We start from the raw sequence: 25,155 nt of genomic DNA, 5'->3' as shown, positions 1-25,155 counted from the left end.
GTGCTGTTACAACTAACCCCATGTTACAACCATCCGCGGTCTCCCCTATTAGTAATAATAGAAGTAGGATGGTAGTAGTAGTTCTGGTAGTAGGTGTAAAACCAGCACCGGCAGCAGCAGTAGTACAGTGGGCTACCAGCAGTAGCAGGTCTAGTAGTACTAGTAGTAGTTGTAGTAGCACTAGGTGTAGGCTAGTAACACTTGTAGTAGCAGTAGCAGTAGTAGTAACAATAGCAGTAGTAGCACAGGTAGCACTTTATAGTAGTAGGTAGTTGTAGTTAGAGCGTGATATACAGTGTTTGCTAGGGTGTTTCTAGAAGGTTGGGTTAGGGTTAGTTAGTAGTAGCAGTATAAAGAGTAAATGATTGAAAGCCAGTGCAAATCTATGAAACAGTTAGAGTGGTGTAGAGACTGTTCAAACTGCTAGAATGACATCACCCACTGCAGAGCAAGTGCAAAGTAGTTATAACTTGAAACCATTTAAGCTATCAACATTTTTCAAACTTTAAAATGTTCAGCATATTCAGGAATGGTGTGCTTATATTCATACAAGCAATCTGATATTTATAGTTTTTATAGCTTTTGCACAATTTTTAAACAATTTTTGGCCTTACACAGATGAATGGCAAAATGTTCAGCTCTGCAGTGTGTGATGTCACAATTCATTAGGCCTATACATTTTGTTTATATTATTTGCATTATGTTCATAGCCCAACAAAACAAACATTAAAACTAATATTTTATTGTATTATTATTTTCTTTTATGAAATGCAGTAAACATTTACATTAAATTATGAAACAATCTATTGATTTAAATTAGACACATTCGATTATGTTTAATGAAAAAAAAACTGCGCCCCAGTTCTCCTTTCAGACAATAATGCACATGTACTGCAATTGAAATAAATTAAAATTAGACCTTAGATAACAGATAATTGAATTGAATTCAACCTACCAGTTCATGAAAGCTTTTACATTTGTTTTACATTTCTGGCAGCAGCAATAGGAGTTTGTTTGGAATAAATAGAAGAAAACTGGGTAGTTAGCATGAGCAGTGATGGCTGAACAGACAAAGAAAAGAAACTCAAACTTCATCAACAGAAAATCCAAGCAAATAGACGTCACAGTACTGGACACACTGTTTGATTGACAGGTGATCTCTGGGAAGTGCAGTGCAGAAACACCACAGCAGCGGAGGATTTTGCAGATTACCACTTCAAGAAACATGTGGCTCTGGCAGTATCAGGGAACCCGCAGACAGGGTCTTGGCTGTAGTTGAGTCGTCTGGTAGCTGACGGCTCAGGTACACACCGAAAGTCACCTAGAAATTCACGAAATAACAGGCAAAGTGATTGTTCTGTTCACAGACAAGCACTTCACCCGCCCACCACTACCACTGCACACGCTGCACACACACACACACACACACAGCACCTAACTGGGCACAGCAATTGTTTTGACTGACCTTCCCAGCGCGGCAGGCGGAGAGAGACAGTAGCGGCTCTTTTGTTTTGGTCCCTGTGTCCTGCTCAACACCAATCATCTGGCACCTTCCACATCGACCTGCAACCTTTGGGTTAATCACACAGGGAACACATTCGTTTTTTTTTTTTAATCCACTTTGTAATGCATTCGGAGTTGTCATAGTATCAGCTCACCAGGAATCGAGTGTTGCCAATAATCAGGTGTGACCAATTATCCTCCTCAAACGGCTCCACTCCAGCGATGACTAAATTGGCTCGAAAGCGACTAATGAGATTCTGCGTGTCAAGAAGCGGATGGTCCTCAGAATACTCCTGTCTGAGAAAGAAGATGTGGACAGTGCATGTTGTTTGGCTGTGCTATGTAAATGACCCCTTGTAATGCTTATGTACAGGCAATTACTGCGTTCCTGATGTTTTCGCAATCTTGAGTAACGTCATTATGTGTTCAAACCTGCCGCTCATATGTTTCTGAATGAGCTCCACACTGGCACGGTTGATCATGAGGTACTGCGCTTCGTTCACCAGGGAGAGGGAAGCGGAGGTGGCCACTAGTAGGGAGAGAGTTTATATTATTCCAGTTTTTTTTATGTTTAACCACACTGAACAACCTGCATCCTCAAAGAGTCTGAATAAGTGAGGCTCTAACTGTAATACACAAGGTGGAAATATCACCAAATACCAATGTGTGAATTTAATCACACATTGATCATTAAATAAAATGTGCAATCACCTGTAACAAACAAAGCAAAAATAGAAAAAAGTCTGAATTTCACATTTGCTTTATGGGTCATGAGGTGATGCCTCTTATGCAGAGTGACTTGCAAAAGCAGAAAAAGCGGAAATTCCCAGATCACCAGCATTGCAAGCATGCAACACTAGGGAGTGCAAGGGTCAAAGCCACAGCACCCAAACAGTAATTACACCAAATGTTTATTCCTGTCATCCTACAGACAAGTCCCATAAGTAAAGAAATAAGAGCCAGGGAGAAAAGGTAAAATAAATGTTCATGTACCTCCGTCAGGCCTCTTTCTCATGTCTCTGGTAAAATCGGGACTTTGTCTTATCAGGCGGCATGGCTGTCCGAGGAAGTCTGAAAGCCATGACGCGGCTTCATCCCCGCAGTCGACAGTCTCCACCCTGGGGAAGGAAGAGGAATGTATTCGGGGCGTCCCCAGGGAAATCTATGGGCTTTGATACAACTTTCTTGGTTTGCTATTTGGTGCTACATCTAATCCCAGAACCGCTGGATGAATAGCTTTTTTTAACTTGTGACTCGTCATGCGGGTATCTGTCAGGGGAGATTAATATCATCTCTTGCTTATTGTTTGCTGTTCCACAAAATGGTAAATAATATGGATTTTATGTGAATTTGAGAGAGACACAGAGAGAGAGAGAGAGAGAGAGGCCTTATAAAGCCACACACTGTAGCGAAGGAAAGTTTCCAGCAACGGAACAATTCTGAATACATCGATACAAGTAAAAATAAATATGTTACAAATGATATCTGCCACTGTGTATCCCCGCAGTGTTTCAGCTGTTCCTTTGAGATTTTTTGAAAATGCCAACTCACCTGTCACCACAAACTTTACTTTGACACACCCGCAGGCTGCTGTGTAGTGGAGTCTTGTTTTTCAGGGGAACAGAAATGGTATCCATCCCTGTAGGGAGATATAAAAAAAAACATATACATCCAAGATCATTTATGGCAGAAAATCCATATGATTGAAAATTCCTTTGCTTAAGGAATACATTTATTTCCAATGAAATATTAACACGGTTTCTGACCCGATGCCTGCAGAAGCAATTTGTCAGATGGCAGGTGGACTTGTGGGCGAATGAGGCATAAGCGTGGCTCTCTCTTCTGAGTCAGACTCACACCGTTTCCATTCACCACCATCCAGCCTCTGTCATACAGCAAACCCAGAGCTCCCACTGGCCAGTCATGGACCTGCATGAACAATAGCACAAAGTAATATAAAAACACAGAGAGAGGTAAAGAATCAGACAGAGAGAGGGAAAGAGAGAAGGATGCTCTAACCTCATACGCTCCACATGATTTAATGGGATATATGTAGATGTTGGTCAGAGTGTAAGCCTCCCCATGGCTGTTTGCATCTGTACTGATTTCTCTGCCTCCGCATCCATTCATTGGTGGTTCTGTAGGGTTATGTCTCTTATCTGCTTGATGAATTGTGCCATTAGTCATTTGGATTGGAACATCTTGATTCGAGCCTTGGGAGGCTGCAGCTGTTTTTAATTTCTCTAGTCTAGCTTCATCGACTCTCGCTGGTTTCTCTACAAAGCAGTCGACGGCGAAGTTCAGGAAGTTCTGACAGTCTTCAAAGGTCGACATGTAGCCGAAGGACACCCGAACAGACCCCGTCGGCTGGCCTTCCACCAGGTCTATGCCGTCTCCGCACAAGTGGCCCGCCTCGAAGAGAACAGACATTACATTCATACCCAAACTCTCTTTTATCACGCTTAGAATAATGCATATTTTTCCTATTTCCCTCCTTTTCTCACCTGTAGATTTCGCTTCACCTCTTGATTGCTGATCCCAAGGAAGAGCTGGCAGGCCCCGGTGTTGCAGAAGCAACCTGTGCGCACATGAATATTATAAAGACTAGCCAGCTTGTCCACCTGAGGGGAATAGAATAATTGAGTTGTTGCAATATTCACTGGCGCTGCAGATGAATGCAGTAATTACACCGTATGGAAACAGAATATGAAGCCTGTTTACTGAATGCACCTGAGAGTAGCCAATCATCTGTCCAAGACAATCCATCAGGTTGAAGTTAAGGATTGCGCCCTGTGTGCTTGGACTCTCAAACTGGCCTTCGGTGTATATCTGAGCCACCGGTCGCCCGTTGCCATGGCAAAGACTTGACAGCAGCATGTAAGTGTAGCGTGCTAAGCCAAACGTGTGCAGCTGGATGTTGTCTATGCCCCCTGAAGCCAAAAAGGGGATAAAGACAGGGCTGCTGTTGATGCATTCTTGAAGCTGATTGCCAGGACACTGCAAGTAAATGAGGGTTTCTCTGTTTCCCAATAAACCATCATCCTCTTTCACCGTACCTGTGATCTTGTGCAGAGCGTCAAAACTGTGATTTAGAGCAATGATGTCCAAGAAAGAAACGGTGCCATCTTCAAATCTTTATCAGGAGAAAGAAACATGTTATTACCAAAGGAAGGGAGAGCTATGAATCAACTGTGAGCTTGTTACTTATTACTTGACGACTCCCCGAAACATATTTTGGCTCGTGCAAGCTTGTGCAGTATTTCACCTGTCAGAAATGTTTGCTGTTTGCACGTAATAATCTTCTCCGGAAAGGTAAGCCGCCGCTGTGCCCCCTCCAAAATAAGTCTTTTTTAGTATGCCTGCTGTGTCGTTGCGGACGAGAAGGGCCCCTAGACCTGTAGGGAAGCCAAACATCTTGTAAAAGGAGATGGGAATGAAATCAGCAGGGCACTCCTGTAGGTTTAGAGGGGAGCAGCTGACAAGAGAGGCCGCATCTAGCAGCACAAACCAGCGGCCCTGGTGGTCACACGCTGGGTAGAGCCGTCTCGCCTGGATGCCTTTCACATGGCTCAGGGGATACTTTCTTCCAGAGAAGTTGCTCTGCGCCGGGTAGCAGAAGAGGTGTGGCGTCTGGCAGGTTCCGTCCTCACCCGGAGCCGCATCCTTTGCCCCGTTTTCCACCTCGTGCGGGGAGAGCGGCAGGGCAACGACCCCCTGCCCGCGCGCCACTCCTCTGATGCCGACCACTGAGGTATGGCTGTCAGTGAGGTAGCAGAAGTAGCTCCCAGCTTCGGTTGAAGTGCGCGGCCTCCAGGGAAAGCTCTCAGCCACTAATTTGAGCGCCGCAGTACAGCCAGAGATGAAAATCACAGAGTACTCCTCAGGGGTGGTGTTGAAATGCTGCAATACCCTGTAAGAAAAGGTTCCTTTTTTTTTTACTCCTCATTCATTTGATCCAGCAAACTACCATTGAAAGCACAAAGTCACATGGGCTGATTAGTGCTTGCTTCTGATGGAAGAGAAAGGCTTTACCTATATCTGACCCGCTCCACGGTGTCATGGGTCAATCGGCTGCTGGGGTTATGGCTGTGGGGGTTTCCTATGGGTTAAACATAACACTAGGGATTTGAATAAAGAACATGCAAAACTCAAAGGCTATACAGTTTGTTGTTGAATTAAATAAAAAATGGAAGTTATAAAAATAAATCTTGGTATAAGATAATATATGACTTCTCTCACCATACACATTCCTTGAAATGTCCTGGCAGAAGTCTCTCACCAGTGACTCCGGGTACAGAGTTGCTGCTGCATGATCCAGATAGGTTATGCCTGTTTACAATAGAAGTGCAGCCTTGTAAACAGTCCGCCGGCGGCGACTACAGCCAACTATTCACATCTCACGGACAACACAGTTACCTTTAATCCTCGCGAACTCCTGGTCAATCACGTCCCGTAAGTTTCCTCCATAACCATAGTGACCCCAAACTTGCTGGAAAGTATCAAAGGTGCAAAGTTTTTGGAAATCCATCGATCGCTTTTCCGCAGAAGAGAGACAGAGCTACAGAGCACAGCGCAGTGTTTTGTCAGGCATTTCAGAGACTCCGTCTTTCTCATTGACATTTAAGGTCTAAAGTCCACGATCACAAGCCGAGTCTCTTGGTCCTCATTCGAGAGTTCATATCGGGTCGAAACGATTTCTTCGCATTCCTCTTCTGATCAGACACAGGAAGTTTGGACAGCAGTGACATAAGAAGTCGCTAGAAAACTTGTAAGAAGTTGAATTTATGTCGACGGACGAGGAAAAAACACCATAGAGCAGACTGGAGTTCCGCTTTTTTTATTCCCTCACCTACAAATGAATCTCAGCTATTTCCAGTTAGTCTAATTAATGTTTTTTGTGTTTTTCCCTCAGGAACAGGCGGCCCATGGCGAACAAACAACAGCCAGCATGGACGCAGGAAAAGTCAATTGAAGTTATTTTCAAAATATGAACCATTACAGATGATTGATTAGTTCAGATTATTCTCCTGTAGTATTGATTACGTCGTGTCAGACTGCTATTAGGCCTACTTCCTCCAAAAATCTGTGGTCAACAGTCACTTGAATAGTGTTATCGGCTTTGATGATGATGGTTATAATAGGCTATAGTAATAATAATGATAATAATAAGGTAAAAGGATGTTTGCAGCTACAATCTCACAATACAAATGGCCTTTTTCCTTTCAAACATTTTTTCCAAGTGACCCACCTCTATTTTCAAAGGTATTTTAAATCTGATTGCTACGGTGCTTTCAGTAACTGTAACAGATTACAAGTCTCTGTCATCAGTTTACAGTAATCCCATTACATGTAATACCCGACTCCCCAATCTGGTTTATACACATGGTACATGGAGGATGAAGGATGAAAAGAGGAAATTAGTCACAGGCAATTGCCATGAAATGATAATATGCAGCCTAAATCATTTCACGGCCTACGTCTGGATAGAAATAAGTTACTGTCAAATATTTTGTTAGATGTCATGGATGAAAAAAGCCCTTGATAGCTTTGTTCTGGTTTGTCATTCTGATTGCAGTTTCAGTATTGGCTCTAGTGTGGATGCACACCCACCCACCCACACACACACACGCACACACACACACACACACACACACACACGCTACTATACAATTATTACTATGCTTGTGAGGACCTTCATTGATTACATTCATTCTGTAAACCCTAACCTTAACCCTCAACACTACATGCCTAACCTTAACCTAAACCCAAGTCCTAGTCCTAAACTAAAGGCCCATTCACATCTATGATGATAACTACTTTATAAAGATAACTATAAAAATATTTAAATTTCTCTAAGTAAGTAAAATGTCTGTGTTCCCACTACAACGATAACTATAAAAACATCCAAAACGATAACTATAACTATATTCTTGGTTTGATTTTTTGAATGCAAATGAACAAATGGATGCAATCAACAATAAAACATTTCCAACCAATCAAATTATAGCTCCATGTAAGAAGGTCACTCACCGCTGTGACGGCTTCATTTGCTATGGAACTGATCACAAGACAGCTCCCATAAATGAGCATTTCATGCTCCAGGCTGCTCTCGTCTTTGCAGCAGTTCATGAACCCAAATCCTACTTAACCCTAAACCCGAGTCCTAACCCTAGACTAACCCTTTAGAGGAGTGAGTAACGGAAAAATGTCCTCACTTTGGAGGATCGTTCTCATCTTTCTATCCTTGTGAGGACATTTGGTCCCCATAATGACAAATACAAGAACACAAACACACACACAGGATTTTGTTACAACTTTTTAACTCTGTCAAGTGTATCTTGCCCTGAATATGGGAACACTCCCTAGTAGAGAAGTGGCTGTTTACGGCCTGCTGTTTTTAGATGCGAAGAGACCAGTGCTGCTCTGACTGTCGGCCATGAGGCTCACAGCAGCCATCATTGTCTCCGTGCGACGCAGTGAAAAGTAATTAAATATGCCACTTATGCTTCGCTGATTCATTTCCCTCACAATTTCGAAGCGCAGCTGAATACATTTTTCTGCGCAGAAGGGCCGTATTGTATCCACTATGGCCTCATTACGAGGGCAGAAGGGCTTTGGCGTAGGGGGGGGAGGGGCAGAGGCCGAGCGAGGGAGAGAGAGACAGAGACAGAGACAGAGACAGGGTGGGGGGGTGGGGTGGGGTGGGGGGTGGGGGGCAGGGGTGAAGCGCCCCGCGAAGACATTGTGCTTAACATGACTGAACACCTCAAACGCCACATTGTCCTTCCCGGTCCTCAATTAGTCGGGCGTTATGTGGCGCGGCTGCCTCGCACAAAGCACCGGTTTCATACAGAGGAGATTTATTTTTAGAGAAAATCCGGCCTTGTGCAAGCAGGAAGCTCTCTGAGAGTCTAATGATGAACACAGCAGTCATGCCGAGTTGTTAGTCACAGAGCTACATCAGTTAACAAAGCTTCTCTTTTTTTTCGGTCCTCCCCGCTCAAAGCCGTGCCTCCGCGTTGGACCCAGACCTTCCCTGTTCTGTTGTGGTGTCTGTAACTGTAACCCCGCTCTATCTGCGCTGGACAGCGTCCAGCCGGAGAGCCTCTTTGCCCTGCCCTAAGGCCTCCTCGGCGAGCGGATCTCGGCGCTGAGGAACGCCTCTTTCGTGGCTCTGACAGGGAGAATTAGGCGAGAGATGCGGGCTCACTTGCCCTGCATAGGGGCTTATCTTGGGCTAAGCTGAGGGACTAATAGCAAAGCCAGCCTCCACTCCAGCCGGTCTGAGGGCACGGGAAGCCATCTGTCCACTCTCTGTGCAAAAACTGACAACAAAGGGGGCAAACATTTAACACGGAGCGGAAACCAAAGGGCCATTCATTCAGAAGATACCAGGGGTAAAGAAGAGGAGCGAGCATTCTGAAATACAAGGTCAGTGCTTTATACTAGTCTTGTTGCGTCACAGGCCTCTCGGCCACAGAGAGAACTGAAAGGGTCAGGCTCTTTAAGTTTCCGTTGGTAATAATGTTACAGAGTGGAATAATATAGGGGTCTACCAAGCCAGGCGCATGGTTGGACTTTTCAGTATTCCTTTTGCTGCTGTACTTTTAATGGGAGCTGAAGAATGTGTAGCTTCATCTTGAGGTAATGTACAACTAACTGACTTCCATCAGGATGAGCTGAAGATCTGAACTGGTTGTTTTTCTGTAGGCTGCAATATTGCTTATCGTTGTCCAAATACTTGTAATTGAACACTTGAATATACAGCAGAGACAGAGTATTCAGCCTGAATACATTCAATCAAATGTTGTAGATTTGAAGTAAATTCAACGCCACAGGAATCCAGACATGTGATGAATCTCCAATCTTGAGTGGTGTAACCTCTATGCTGTGGGTGGAATGCCCTGCTGTAAGGCCCCGTGCTTAGGCTAATGTGTGTAGGCTCACAAATAGTTATAAATAGAATATTAATGCAGATATCTAAGAAGCAGTTCCTAATGGGTTAATAAAAATGGCTTATGTTGTAAACAAAGATGCATAATTTGACACATTCTTACAAATTTGATTGATTATTGTTTAAATCATTGGCTATCTGAAGGCCTTTGTGTACAAACTGGAGCATTGTTGAGGATGTAATCATCTTTATTTTCAATTCCTTCTTCTTGGTCCGCGCTCCAAATGGAAATCTATTTTCAATTGAAACCCTCCAAGTAATCCTCTTTCATATTGTTCTCCATAATAAACCTAAGGAAGTGTTCTTTCGCACAAGGATTAATGCCCGCTTTATTGTCTGCTGCACATTTCTGCCTGTCAGTGGAGTTGAGGTAGTTTATCTGTATATCATGTACGCTTTGTGGGTGCCGCTCTGCACGAGTGTTTTGTTCTGAAGTCTTGAGTGGGCGCTGACATGCTAGAGGTGACAGAAATGGGTCAAAAGGGTCTTAGCATTAACTAAACAAATCCTGGCCTTCAGGATTAGACTGTGATGTTGCTGTTTATTTGATGCGTTTACTGTAACTTTATAATGACACACTGAAAGGGGACTAGCTGAGACTCTTGTTAGCAGCCCATACCCTCCTCTTCAGCATGATATCGCCCCGATTAAGTGGTTTAGCTCAGTCTGCTATTATCAACACAGGACTGTACTAGGACAATGTTTTGATGTAAACTAAGCTAATCATTTGCTCGTTTACGCATCAAAATCCTCACTTTTTATTGGATCACGACATAGATTTGTTGACCATTGTAAGGATAATGTATTCCATGGTAAATCTCATTGTGTTGTTAGCCAGTCTAACTTAATCACCATGCTTGAGTCACAACCACACTCATTTCTGGTCTTTTTTAGGTGTGGAATGGCGGCAGAGCGTTCTTTATTTATTGGTTTGTGTGAGTATCTGGGGAGGGGGGGTGGGGGGTGGGAGGGGTTAAAGGTCATGTATTACAAATGCCATTGTACATACTGTAAAACCCTGCAGCGGGATTGAAATGTATTCTGGATTAACTGGGAACACCTCATGCGCATTCACCAATAGAGAGCGAGGTCCCTCCCCTTTTTACATCACCAAGGCCTCAGTGAGTAAATTCCCCGTTTGCGTTTGGCCTACAGATTTTCGGCGGGTTTCACGTGTTTCCGCACACTGAGTATGCCCAAAATCCAGGCAAGGGGCCCAGAATATCCCACAGTGTGCAACTGTTAAAAAGGAAATATCAGTCTCCCTCTACCCTAACTTCTCTTTTCATCTTTTCTTGAATTCTTCAACATCCTCTGTCGATTCGCTGAAGCCTCTCAGCTCCAGCCCAGTGTTGAAAATAAACGGTTAAAAACACTTCCTGGAAGCGTGGTGATCTAATAAGTGACGCGGCCTCTGTCCTCCATAGACTTGAAGGCTCCTCTCTGTGTGTCATGGTGCCCGCTGCGCTCCCCGCACTGCATCCAGGCATTCTTTTATCGCTCCTCAAATATGACGAATTGGATATGCGGCCAGAACAGAACGGAACAGAACAGACATTGTGTTGGTGTCAGTGCGATGTAAGGAGACGGTCACACAGACGTCACTTGATCCTCGGGCCTGTCCGACACAAGCGGCTTCCTTTGTGTCTTATCTAATCAAAGGGAGTCACACTAGTTGTATTTAGCCGGAACTAAAGGCACGGGTCCCATGTGAAGATCACACCTAGAGATAGGCTTATCTTCCTCCAGTCATAACTGCAGGATCACAACACAAACAGCAGTGGTCCGCTACTCATCGAAGAGCTTTATTGTAGAGAAGTGAATGAATTTAGTCTCAATCCACTCATGCTGTCACAAGTAACTGTATTGTAACTGTAACCTTTTAAGTTGTCATGTATAGAATAGATATAATAAAACTCAAATTCAAAGGCACTCACTGCTGGGAAAACCCCATCTTCAAATGAACAGTTTACTCCCTGATAAATTCTTCAAACCTTATCCAAGAGAACTCAATTGCCTGACTTTTACTGTCAAAATTAATAAATGCTTATCTCATCTTGGGATGATTTTTCTGCTACATTTCCCATAGTTAAAGTAAACTCTGCAACATTTTCATATAAATAAATGTCCGTTTTGCTACTCCGACTGATAACGCAACAGTGATTCAACCTATAGCCAGTTCATGAAAGCTTTGACATTTGCTGTTCTAAAGACTCTGTGTCTGGTAGGTCTTTCCGGGTCTTTCCCTCTGCCGCACAGGAAGTGACATGTTTTATGTTCCCAATTTGTTTGGAATCATTAGAAGAAGAACTGGGTAGTCAGCGTGAGCAGTGATAGCCACCATGGCTGAACAGACAAAGAAAAGAGAAACTCATACTGCATCAACAGAAAACCCAAGGAGAAGCCACAGTACTGGACACACTGTTTGATTGCTAGGTGATCTCTGGGAAGTGCAGTGCAGAAACACCACTAAAGATGTCACCAAATTAAAAAAACAACAACAACACTTTAATTTCACAGAATAATTCACTGAACCACCTGGAATACTTGTTATATTTACTGCAGATGTCTCAATCCATTTTTTCTTCTGTTTGCAGAGTTTACTTTGAAGCTCGGAAACATTGAAAATGTCTGACAGGGAGGAAATGGCTTCAGATGGCGGTCTGAATGTTACTCTCACACTAAGGCTGCTGATGCATGGAAAGGTAACCGGCTACAACCAGACCTGGGCCAAAACATATGTGGAAATAATGTATATGGTTTTGTTTTAGCCTACTTAGGTTCCAGATGGGTGGGGTTTGCTATGTAAGATGCTATTTGACTATAGATTTCCCTAAAAATACCATGGATTTTAATATCATTTTTGCTTTTAAGGCAAACATTTAGTAATAGCATCTCTCTGCCATTACGACCTCCAGATCCTATTCTGAATGTGAAATGTGAGCAGAAAAGCTTTTTACAATACAGTGTGCATTGCCATTAAGCTTTGTCATCTCTTTATTCATAGGAGGTGGGCAGTATCATTGGGAAGGTACATTTATTTTTCAATCCATCAGCATTTATTGTTTTATGATCTGCTTTCTTTCTGGTTTCCTTCCATCTGTAACACTCATCATGTCTTCTATTTGAAATCTTCTTACATGACTCTAGAAAGGGGAAACAGTAAAGAAGATGAGAGAGGAGGTGAGTATCGGTTCTGACAACCGTTCATGGGAAAACACTTTTATTTGAATGTTTTCTGGTAGATCAGTTACGACAAATCAAAGCTGGGAATTTCAACGTGTGTTTCCAGAGTGGTGCTCGCATCAACATATCAGAGGGATCGTCTCCTGAGAGAATAGTCACCATCACAGGACCCACAGAGGGCATCTTCAGAGCTTTCTCTATGATCGCGGAGAAGTTTGAGGAGGTACATGGCAAAAACAAATGTGAAGCAAACTCCACTCTAACTTTAAACACAAATCCTCCATGAAACCTCATTGAATTTAAACAGATTTTGTCTTTATTTCAGTCTGGATGCAGCTTTTTGTCAATCAGAAAGACTCAAATAAAGCTGGAGTTCTTACAGTCTAAAAAATACAGCATATTATTGAACTCTCCCCCAGGATATCACTGCAGCGATGACAAACAGCAACGTGACAAGCAAGCCACCTGTGACACTTCGCTTGGTTTTCCCAGGGAGCCAGTGCGGCTCACTGATTGGCAAAGGAGGCTCTAAGATCAAAGAGATCAGAGAGGTAGGAGTCCTCTCTCTTCTATCATCTAGAAAGTTGATTTCTGCGCCCAAATGGGGGCATCACAACAGAAACTTCCCCCTCCGGTGCTTCGACACCTCGAGTATCAAACATTCCAGTCAAATTTCCTTGTTTTTCAGATGCATTTTCTTCCGTTGCTGCACTGAAATAACCCATAGGAAACTCACTGATTATGCCTGTAAAGATCGGAGGAGGCTGAATACTCGTAGTGAATGGACAATATTTGTGTATGCCTCTTCAAATATTGGAGCAGACATTGCTATTTGGCATGCAGCTGCTGCCTGCACGTCGAAACTTGTTCAGAGTAATTCGGGGACGCTTGAGAACAGCAGTTGAATTTGGGCGATGATGGGATCTTTTCAGCAATAAATAGCCTTTTGTCTCCACCCCCCCCCCCCCCCCCTCCCCCCTCCACCCCCACCCCCCGCGGTTCGCCGATGCGAAGACCACGGGCGCCCAGGTTCAGGTGGCGGGAGACATGCTGCCGGACTCTACGGAGAGAGCTGTCACCATCTCCGGCACTCCACAGGCCATCACTCAGTGTGTGAGGCACATCTGCTCTGTCATGCTGGAGGTAAGCACTGTCAGAGAGGCGGACGCGTCGGCGCGTTCGAGAGCTCCGTCGAGGCGCCAAGGGTGTCACATTTGTTTAAGACGCGGCGGGAGGTGTTTAGCGGAACGTTTCCAGTGAGGTTAAGGCCTTGCGTCCGGTGATGTAGTGGCAAGGAAAGAGGCGGGAAATGATAATCTCCAGTCGGTGCAAACTACCACCAATATGAATTAAAAAAACATTTGTGATTCCAGGAAAGTATCAATTTAGGTTTTGGCCCTTTAAATGACCCTATCCTCATGTAACAGATCAGTTTGGTCCTGCTTACTATCATGCATATGATGATTTTACATCATAAAGATTTATATAAACTTAAACATTTGGTTAAACTATTCTGCAAATAAAAAGCAAAAACTCAACTCAACTTTTCAGGAATTTAGAAAACTAGCCTTATCTTCCAATTTTATCGACCATACATTCTTGAAATTGTATCAAAGGTTTCTTGGGTCCTAACTTTCATTAATCTCGCTCAACCGATGAATAAAACAAAAACATAAAGCATCAGCTCTAGTAAAAACGAAGAGATTTTTCCTCAGTTGCAGCATCACGTAACGTTTTTCTTCTTCTTTGGTATGCATGATCTCCAGTCACCGCCAAAAGGAGCAACTATTCCCTACCGTCCCAAGGCCATACCTGGAGGAGCCCATCCAGTATTAGCACCACAACACCCTGCACAAGTAAGTAGCCCTATGATGTTATCTGGACTGTACTTTTAGCCATTTTGTGAAAACATCAACAAGTCAATGGATTTATGAGTTGCCTTGTGTTTCCATTAACTTCATAAAGGTAAAAAATGGGTTCTTTGGGATTTCAGACATACAGTGGGTTCATCATTAACTATATTTCCACCACTAGAGGGACACAGCTGTGTAATTACACAGATGTGTTCACAGATGTGCAGCAATAAGCTCTTCATACTATAAGATGGCAAGGTGAAAATATGTCTTCAGCCGGAGCTCTACACCTTCACAGATATGATCCACAACCATTTTACATAAAAATGAATATTCCCCATTGTGAAGCCCTAATATGCTGATAGTCATCGAAGTTACAAAAGACAAATACAGTGACTGAACCCCTTGTTTTACCCAGGCTGGTTCCCCTCTCTCCTGAATTCGGCACAATCCGTCACAGCCTATCGCACATCTGTTTATGCTATTGGATTTCTAGGCACGGTCAAAGAGGAGAAGGAAAAAAATCAGATGACATTTAGATTAAATTCCATCACATACATAGGCATTAGAGCTGTGGAAGAAGGGAAGGGCATTACTGAAAGGATTTTCAGGATGCAATGCACTGGTGAGGATTACGGAAGCTGCACCCGGGTTCATTCTTCATGCATTTCTGACAAATTGAAATTTTGAACAACACGACACGACCAAGCATGTCCGCAGCTGCCAGTGACATAACCGCACCTCCTCTCTTGTTCATTCGCAGGCCTTTGCCATCCCGGGGCAGTACGCTTTTGCACATCAAGATGTAAGTGTGTCCGTCTGAGCCCCCCGATCACCTACTCCTGCCCACTCCCTCCAAGCCACCACTACACCCTCTGTACCCCACTTCAGCACAGACAACAACTTCGACAAACCTCCCCCGATCTGTCGACGTTACTAACACTAACACACAAGTAGCAGCATGCTTTGTCTTGAAATGAAACAGCGGAGATCATAAGAGTCACCCTTAATGATCAGCTTGTAGCTAGAGATACTACTGTACGGTTAACTGAGACGAGAAGCCAGCATGCTTTTCTCTTTTGTTTTGTTTTTTTTGTTTTTGGAACAAATCTCTCCACACTGACACACTGATCTGTGATGTTTGTGAACTTCAGATTTGGCTCTGTATTGCAGTTGTCAGCTCCTCTGAAATAATCCGGTTTGATTGGTTAGTTCTAACTTCCTTCCTACCCTGCAGTTGACCAAGCTTCACCAGTTGGCTATGCAGCATATCCCCCTCCCCTCCCTTGGGCAGAGCAACCCTACCTTCCCTGGTATGTACCCAAGGCTCCCCGGGGAAGTCCATCTCTCCCTCTGTCTGTTCGCTCCTCTTCCAATCACACCATCAGAACACCCCTGTCGCCTCACAGAGGATCAAGTCTGTCTCCATTTCCTCAGTTAAAACTGTTGAGTCTAAGATGGCTTTATAGAGATATACATATATTAAGTTATTTCTCACATTGGTATTCTCATCTTTTTTTTCCCCTACCAGAAATAAGATGGGGGGGGGGGAAAGAAAGAATAGCTGCAGGTTATCATCATCCGTTATCTTTAAATTTACTCCCTGAGATATTTATCATCCAAGAGAATAGTATGCGACAGATTTGAAGCGAAAAAGCAAAAAGCAAAGCGCAGTTCTTTGAGAGGGAAATGTGAAAAATGTCAGAAATATTTACAGTGTAGTAAATATTGGACCATTTCTCACCATTTCTCACCGCCTCCCCCCGAAAAATTTCAGTTCCATTTGCCCCCGTTTCCCTCTCCAAAAACATTTATCCTAATCTCTCAACCCCCGTCCTTGACCTCTGCAACATTTCTCCTCCAATTCTAACATCGTCTTGGCCAGACCATCCCCGACCTCAACCATCCCACGCACTCATGTATTCTACCATCACTAACTGAGGAGAAATTACAGTATAACATGATGAATAATCTAGGCAGGACTGATGTGATGCAGCCTTTAGTGTATGAAAAACATTCATTTTCACTGAGATAAGCTATGATATACAGTAATTTCCATAATGATGTAATATATATATCTATCTATATTATGTATGTATGCATGTATCTATTTGCTGTTCTTAATTTGGCAGTCTAACAGTGACAAACTAGGCAAAGTAGGAAAACTTGTCACAGCATGAAAGTGGAAGCCATTAGCGCCATATTGTTGTTACCGTTCCTTGTCCTACTTTGCAGGATTGGATGCGTCTGCCCCCACAAGTTCACAAGAGCTGGCAATACCTAATGATGTAAGTGTCACTTTGTTTGCGCTCAACTCTCGCTGACAACCTCGCGCTACTTACTTTGCCAACACTTCCCATGAAGACGGCAGCTATAATCAGGGGTGTAGTGGAGGGTGAACCCACCTTTTTATTTGCAGAATAGAGTTTATCCAGCTTTTTCAGGCTGGCAGAAATCTTTATGATAGAAGCTCACAGTGCACATCATTGTAAGCCTCATCAAACTGATGCATTTTATATGAGGTTAAGGGGAAAAAGCATAAATTCATGCATTTCTGAAAGTATAATTTACTTTTTTTCTATCTTAGTGGTTGTTTGCCTTATGATGACTACAGGTTATTGTTTATCCACATTTTTTATTTACCACTACATCCCTGTCTATAATGCATTGTTAGGGCCATTTACAAAGCCTGACTTATACTGCATTCATAAGGTATAATGCATACTAGTGTATGTATTTCATAATGTTTAATGAATATGGTAATAGACACAAACAACATTTCATGAGGTATTACACCTTACAAATTATTGTTTCTATAATGTGCTATGATAGCTCATAATATTACCAAAAAATTCAGTTTACTTACAGTTCAGCACTGCACTGCTTTATAGTAGTGTATTAGCAATGCTGCTTTAGCCTTCACTAATTTAGTTTGGGCTACTGAATCATTTAAGGATTACATGTACAGCTGTAGGATGTAATAATATTCCTTTTTAAATTTTCATAATCTTAGTAAGATTAATGAAAGTAATGAAACATTAATATTTACTGACAAGCTTAATCATAATATAATATATTTACGGGCTCTAGAGGGTTAGGATATTATCAAAGCAGATTGGAAAACATTGTTTTAGTGAAAATGTGCTTTATGATTCTAGAGAATTATACACAGTATAGCATAACCTTTACAGAGCCAATAATGTAAGATAATAAAGCGTTAGAAGCATCGCTCTCAGTGAAAACAATGCAGTATTCTGACCTATCATCTCAAATGACCTTATAATTACAGTATAATGTGTTAGGAATATGGATACGATGCATTTTAAAATACTATTTGCTTCAGAAGCAAATGTGCCAGCATCATATCCATTTATAGCAGCTGGAAGAGTGATTCTCTTCTATAGAAAACTGTAGGGAACCTGCGGTGTTGCTGTTGCCATGGTGTTGCCTCCACATGGTTTGTGTTCAAATTTATGAAAAGTGGGGAAACATGAGCTGTTTTGTTATTTACATGTTTTCCCTCTCCCCTTCAAGTTCATTGGCTGCATAATTGGAAGACAAGGCAGCAAGATCAATGAGATCCGCCAGGTCTCTGGAGCTCACATCAAAATTGCCAGTGCCACTGATGGCTCAGCCATGCGCCAAGTCACGATCACGGGCTCGCCGGCCAGCATCAGCGTGGCCCACTACCTCATCAATGCAGGTGAGACATTACAGAGGGGTAGCCATGTCCGGCGCGGCTTCACATCGCAGACTGTTGATAAGGCTGCCGAGCGCCATGCTATTGTATAAGGGCAGGCTTGTTGTGCTCAGGGTGTGAGGTCGGATTTGTTCCGACTCACTGCTCCATTCTCTTGACAGCATTAAAATCCTTATTGTCTCTGCTTTTTAACACATTCCTTCTTTGATTCTTATGTTTTTTCCTTTCTCTCACCTCCCCTTCTCCTTTGTCTCGCCCATCCCCCCCATCCCCCCCTCTTCTTTTTCTCCATGACATATCTTAACCCCTCACTGTCTCCCCTCCTCCCCCTCTGCCTACCGTGCCCCCCCTCCACCGTCCCGTCTGCAGCTTAGAGATGGCTAAATACACCATGCAGGCTGCTTCCTCTGCGACCCCCGTTGACCTCAACATGAGCTTCTCTCAGTCCGCTCCCACTGTCTCCACTCCTACCTCTATGGCTATGCTGGCGGCCACCGCCCAAGCCCCCGCCACCATTAGCGTCCACTCTCCCTCCACCTTATCCACCATCCAAACCCGCACTACACTGTTCCCGTTTCCAGTCTGCTTGGCATGAAAACTCTCCCTGTCCTGGCTGTCCACCCTGCGGCCGCTTCCGGCCTAACACAAGGTCTAGCCCCTTACGCCGCTAAAATGGCAACCGCCGGCATGAAAAAATCAGAGCGACAGAAGTTTGCTCCTTATTGATATCTGACACAAGTCTAGTCGGCACGGCAGGCTGGTTTGACATGATTAGATAACAGTAAATTATTTATATTTGGGATTTACGAGTACGCTGTTGCACGTACATTTTGCCAGTGCAGCACTTGTTTTACACAAATCAGGACAGTGTTAGGAACAGGCTTTCAGGTTAATTAGCATAATGATGGAGGATGATAATATCAACAATGTCCTCATTAACTGTAGATAATTGCATCAGGAAGCAGAGGTGAATATTACCTCGGTATCACCTTACAGACATGCATAACAATTCACGTGGGTATCTCAGGCTTGTATTAGAATATCTTAGAAAAAGTTATTTTTTCAGGTGGATTCATGTGATAATTTAATCCAAAATGTATTTTCCATAATGTAAAAATGGACTTAGTTTTGTATCTGTCTAAATAGTTTACAGGCAGGGGTTTTTTTTGTTAGAAAATGCAAACCAGTATCATATGGTGTGGTGCTTTGTTGGCAGCAGGCTGTTGGAAGGGTTGTCTTTGTAAAGTAGAGGTAAAAAATGTGTTAAGTATCTTTTAACAAGGATTGCTCCACTCTTCTGTTCCCCTGTCATATTCCCTCCTTTCCTTCACTAGGCTCTCATCAGTGGTAACAGGCTTGGGTGTTCTGTAGTAGCGCTGCACTGTTGCAGTTCTGATGGGATTATCCTAAAGCCACATTGGATTCTAGTGGATTTCACTCTACACAGTAATCCTGTAGAGCGGGACTGGCCTAACTAACTCATTTATTGTTTCTTTATGCTAGCTGTTTTTGTTTATTCTGAAACCTAAAATGAGTGGAATTCTTCAACTTCAGTGTCTGCAACTGATGCTGAGCAATTATTGTAACAAATGTATGTTTTATTCATGTGCTCCTGGTGTGGGTCTCCACCCCCCCCCCCCCCCCCCCCCCAAACAATGCAGATTTGTAATATTTGTTGATGGAATGACTTTGAAATAAATAGAACTTTTTATGAATACAAATTGGTTGTTTTCTTATAATTGTGCTGGAATGGGAAATCATTTACATTTCTGCAGATTACTCTGACCTCTAAATGCAAAATGTGTTTTTATCTTAGGATTTATGCATTGTTTACACTTAAGTGGCCTCAAGCTTTAATTGTAAATAAATTAGTTCTGGGTTTCGACGAGGGACCGCAAATTTCCACTCGCCTAGATTTATTGGCAATAACTCACAGGGCATTGAAGTCTGGGTTATTTTGGTTAAAATAACCTTGCTCCAGGAATGAATTCCTATTTTAAACTAGCTCCTGCAGGGATTTCTTGTAGATACACAATATTCATGCTGTTGTATGACTTTATATGTAAGTTGCAGACGGCAAGAAAAATATATGCACCTGTAATGTGATGTTGGTCCACCTCTATTTCCACTACTAATACTCTTTGGTTTTTGAATCTGTCTTGGGGCAAATGCTTGGCAAATAAGAGGATAAACACAACATTTCCAACGTCAATTTCATATTTTAATTTAAATTCATAGATATTTCAATTTCAATTATTGTTTTTCTCTATAGTGTTGTCTGATCTTGCAATGGATATACAAGAACAAAGACAAGACATACAGCATAATGCATGAGTTGGAGCAAAATTACCATCCGTTGTGAAGTCTGTGTCACAAAACTAGAAATACTTTATAGATGGATACTTTATTGTTCTCCAAAGAGCAAATTTGTTTTCACATCCCTTACAAGAAAAATCTGTCAAAACCTACATGTGAATTTGAAGCGCATGTGCTTTTTGACACATGTTGGTATGTGAACAGTTTTTTCAGGTTGTGTTCTGACATCACGTGACAGTTTTTCCTTCAAATGTGAAATTTTCTGTGTGTTTCAAGTGTTTTTTGCACATGTGAACATTTTTTCACGTTTTCACCTGCCATATGACAATTTTTGTTCCACATGTGAAAACTTAATTTCACATGCAAAGAGACAAGTCACAGGTGAGAATGCCATGTTCACATATAAAAAAACAAAATGTGTCCAAAAAGCACATGTGCTTTGAATTCACATGTGGATTTTCATATGTGACTTTTGTGAGTTCTGCATATGAAAACATTAAAGAACAGTAATACAGGAATATAGAAAACTGTAACACCAGACATAAACACTTCACAGCACACACATAGACATGTTGGCACTATATACTGTATATAAGAAGACAGTTTTTAAGTTTGTTGGGGGTGCAAAGCTCCTGCCAAAACAAACTTTTCACTAACACTTTACTGACAAAAGTGAGTCGAACTTGCACTAACCTTATGGTAAATATTCAACACACGCTGAGGCCAAACCCTCACAGGTGCTGCAGGAACAACTTCACCTCCAGTTGTCCACTCAAGCATGCTCTGCGCTAATGGCCAGGCAGAGAGTAGCCAGTCCCTGCTGCCCTCTTGCCCTGCTGTTAGACTGCCCTCTCTCCCCGTTTCACAGTGTAAAACCAGGAGTTGGGAACTCTGATCCACCCAATATGGGTAGTAAGCCACATGGACCATTTCCACATCAGGGTTTGAAATGCCGAAGTGGAGATAATCAATAGTTAATGGGGATGGAAATGTAGTGACAGTGAAGGATGACATTTTAACCTCGGGGAAGGCGTAGCAGCAGCGAACAGTGCTGCATGTGTGCTGATGTGTGCCCAGGGCAGTTATGAGTTCACAGCCAGCCTCTAATGCTATATTAATGATTTCCTCTTTCAACCTGACACAGCCAGGAGTGAGGGGACGGTTTTTTGCAGCTTGCTCCCATCAACCATTTTCGAAAAAGCAATTTGGAGGTTAAAAAAAAAAATCTTTTTTTTTTTGGTGCATAATCACTTGAAACTTTGTGGCAGTGCTGTCAGTCAATCCCTGATGAAGAATCACTGCAATATTCCTAAAGTATTCCTCCAGGGACTTGTAGTGTGTCTGCGTGCTCAACAGTGACTATGGTGTTTTTTTTTTTTTTTAGCTCCTTTGGTATTCCTATAATATTCCTGTAGTGACTTATAGTGTGTCTGTGAGACTCTACAGTGAGTTTATGGTGACGTTATGGCATTGTATAATATTTGTTTTTATCACCTATGGTATTCCTTTAATATTCCTATAGGGACTTATAATGTGTCGGTGGTAGTCAATGGAGTTTATAGTTACCTTATAGTACTTTGTGGTATTTTTTTATATGGTATTCTTATAATATTCCTATAGTAAATTATAGTGTCTCTATGACAGTCGATAGTGACTTTATGTTGACCTTGTCATACTTTATTTTTATTTCCTATGTATTCCTACAATATTCCTATAGGAACTTAGAATGGTTCTAGGTACTCAGTAGTGAGTTTATGGTGACATTATCGTACACATACATATGATCTCCTATGGTATTTTTATAGGATTTTCTGTGGCTCATTATTTGACCTTTTGATATTTTTATGTTTTGCTGTGATATTTATCTAGTATGTCTATAATTGTTTGTTAAAGGATTAGTATATAATTCCTTTTCATAATGGGCTTTACCCTTGTCTCAGTCGACGCGGAATTACACAATTAGAGATGACCAAAGTGTGTCATGGTAACAACTTCCCTATTCAAGACCATTAATTAAGCTCTTTAATCACAGCGGGGAATGAACCTCATGAACCCACCTATGAAACGTCTATTTAAGCCACTAATTGAGCGTGTGTGTTTGGTGCTTAGAAGGAGCTCAATTACTTCACACCGCACCACCTAGTGGCCGCCCACCGAACAGGACTCCCTCTTACATTACGTGACGTCGGAGCGCTACTGCTTTTCTGTTTTTTTTGTCCCCCCCTTAGAAATAAAGTGCCAATGTAGAGCGGGGGGCATCAGTAGCTCCACGGCACTTGCAACAGCGCGAGATCGCCGAGGACAGACCGCTTTCACTCACTGTAGCGATTAAAGTTGAGTGCGACACACTGATGACCTGCGAGCATCCTCCGGGGGAACTGTGCATTTGACTGGCTTAACGAGCGTCAGTTTCCATCTCTTCACTACAGATCATTTGTTGCTGTCTGGGCTCCGCTGTCCACAGTCCATAGGCTCTGCTTCAGCCCGGCGGTCAACTGACGGATACGGACACACACCCGAGGATTACAGGTAAATTATAGCAACGTGACCGCAAAGGGGTGCAACCTTTCATTTCTTCATTTTGAGCCAGAATTGCTCCATTGCTCAGGTAGCCTATCACATCAACTTAGTTTATTGGGGATGAAGTGTCTGGTGTAATATGGGGGAAATGGTGTTGGTGTGCATTTCAGGAGGATTTTACTCACCCAGGGTGAGTAAAGCCAGGATTTGAAATTGAATATATCACAATGGCCTATACATGTAAATGCTCTCCAAAGGGAAAACTAATGAAGATTGTTGGGGGGGGGGGAGGCTGTTGTGTCTGTACAGTGGAGGCTGTGCAAGGTGTCAGTGGAGGTGAGCTGTAATGCCATTTTGATGTAAATAGGTCTGATGGGTTTAGGCTGATTCAAAGAAGCATCCAAGGGGTTTCAGCACCCACAATAAAGGCTGTCTGTGGTTACACACTTCAGGATGCAATATTCCGTGAACACAGCCTCACACACCAGAATATATGAGCATATGAGGGATATGAGTTTACCAGTCACCTTTTTATATGTGGAATAGAGTTTAGCCACCTTTTAGACTGACGTCTGACCTAAATTCATGGTAGTAAATAGTAGTAAACTGATGTAAATGATATGAGGATAGGGTCTTGTAAGGACAAAAAAGCATATTTTTCTGATAATACAGTATAGTTGATTTTTGTTTATATTGGTGTTTGTTTGCCTTGTTATGATCGCTGAATGGAGGTCGTAGTGTATTCACCTGTTTATTTACCACTAACATCACTGGATATGAGCGAGCATAAGCTTGAGCCAAGTCAAAAATGTGACCAAAATAGGCCACTTGCCTTCATCATCATCATCATCATCATCATCACCATCATCACCATCATCATTATACATCTCCCTCCTCTTCTTCCTGTCCTTCTTGATCATGATGACCCTCATTATCAACACAGCTACTTCCACTCATGCACTGAGTAATATGGAAAACCAGCCTGTTTTGCATTCTGCAATGTGTTTCCTGGTCCAGATTTTGCTTGGCAGGCTTTGTGTATTGTGTATTGTGTATTAGCAAATTCTTACCTATTTCCACTCCACTTAATCCTAAAATCATATGACATGTTTTGCAGGGACCGTTGGTTTTTGCATTGCTTGTTTGAGGAAACTTTATGTGGATTTGGGTCACTAGTAAGACTTACAGTCAAAGGATAAAATTCAATTAGACAGCCCTGCAGCAATCTTTATTCACTGGCAGATGGCTTAATACTCTTGGATTCTGCCTTACCGTCCCTTATTGCTCTAATTGGATTTCATCATTTCACACGGTTTATCCATATAAATAATGAGGTTTTTTTTTCCAAGTTTGGTATCATTAATTCAATGCTTTCTCGGCCCTGTCAAATCCAAGCCCACTAGCCACCACTGTCGAAACACTTCACATTTCATCTCCCCTGATCTGCCTTGTCATAAATTGAAGTAGACCTCAAAGTAAATTGTTGCATTTCACATTTGCCATCGACGGTATGTTGGGATGTTGAAATAGCGTAAATAGTGGAATCTGTTATGTGCAATAAATGAACTGTACACAGTGGAGAGGGCATATTGTCAGTGTGAGTTAATTCAAGCCCCGAGGAGATCACTGGCTTTCCTCTAAATGACATCCAATCTCACTTCACAGAGGAGCATAACTGGATTTTTTCCGTCTCTAAGACAATGTGAATGTGATCTTTGTGAACTGCTTGTTTTGTCAGTGGGAAGATAAACATATAAAAACATATTCTGTATAATACCTGCCTATCCAAACAGGAAGGATGCTGTCAGATTCATCACAGCTGTATCATTCTGTCTGTACAATGCTGCTATGATTTTCTGTCACACTATGTTACTATGATGTTATTCTGTCAGATTAGAGCAAATGTACCAGTTTATTTCCTTCTACGTTATGTTTATTATTTAGGCCACTCCCATACCATACAGAAAACAAGACTAAATGAGAATTAGGCATAAACAATCGGACACAAAACATCTCAGACCGTCTGAGGAAATTCCTGGAGATGAGAGCCCTGCTTCACCAGATTTGTCCCTATTTATAGCCGTATTGTGTGAGTGAAACAGCTATCAACCGCAGTGGAAGAA

General features: G+C 42.4%; 2 protein-coding genes across 2 annotated transcripts; one reads left to right on the top strand and one right to left on the bottom strand.

Annotated features, from left to right (window-relative positions):
- Nucleotides 1–861: 861 nt before the first annotated feature.
- On the bottom strand, nt 862–6,109 carry mocos (molybdenum cofactor sulfurase). Its single transcript, XM_071522559.1, has 15 exons — nt 5,920–6,109; nt 5,743–5,832; nt 5,536–5,602; nt 4,769–5,413; nt 4,560–4,636; nt 4,234–4,433; nt 4,008–4,124; nt 3,523–3,915; nt 3,270–3,432; nt 3,055–3,142; nt 2,497–2,621; nt 1,936–2,032; nt 1,659–1,800; nt 1,466–1,570; nt 862–1,321 (listed from the first exon to the last, which is right to left on the bottom strand). The coding sequence occupies exons 1-15, from the start codon at nt 6,029–6,031 to the stop codon at nt 1,217–1,219; spliced, it is 2,526 nt and encodes an 841-aa protein (XP_071378660.1). The 5' UTR covers nt 6,032–6,109; the 3' UTR covers nt 862–1,216.
- Nucleotides 6,110–12,084: 5,975 nt separating this feature from the next.
- LOC139646817 (poly(rC)-binding protein 3) lies at nt 12,085–19,739 on the top strand. Its single transcript, XM_071522557.1, is given in 13 exon segments — nt 12,085–12,162; nt 12,465–12,488; nt 12,608–12,640; nt 12,750–12,866; nt 13,063–13,194; nt 13,658–13,786; nt 14,410–14,499; nt 15,260–15,301; nt 15,734–15,809; nt 16,732–16,784; nt 18,031–18,197; nt 18,563–18,741; nt 18,744–19,739. Coding segments are annotated over 13 exon segments (1,299 nt in total). The 3' UTR covers nt 18,923–19,739.
- The last annotated feature ends 5,416 nt before the right edge of the window (nt 19,740–25,155 follow it).

This window comes from Centroberyx affinis, unplaced genomic scaffold, assembly GCF_046629955.1.
Source record: "Centroberyx affinis isolate AG114_WGS23_722 - 3 ecotype Tasmania unplaced genomic scaffold, CSIRO-AGI_Caff_v1 ptg001004l_1, whole genome shotgun sequence".
NCBI classification, from domain to species: domain Eukaryota; kingdom Metazoa; phylum Chordata; class Actinopteri; order Beryciformes; family Berycidae; genus Centroberyx; species Centroberyx affinis.
This window is presented reverse-complemented; position numbering and strand designations above follow the sequence as displayed.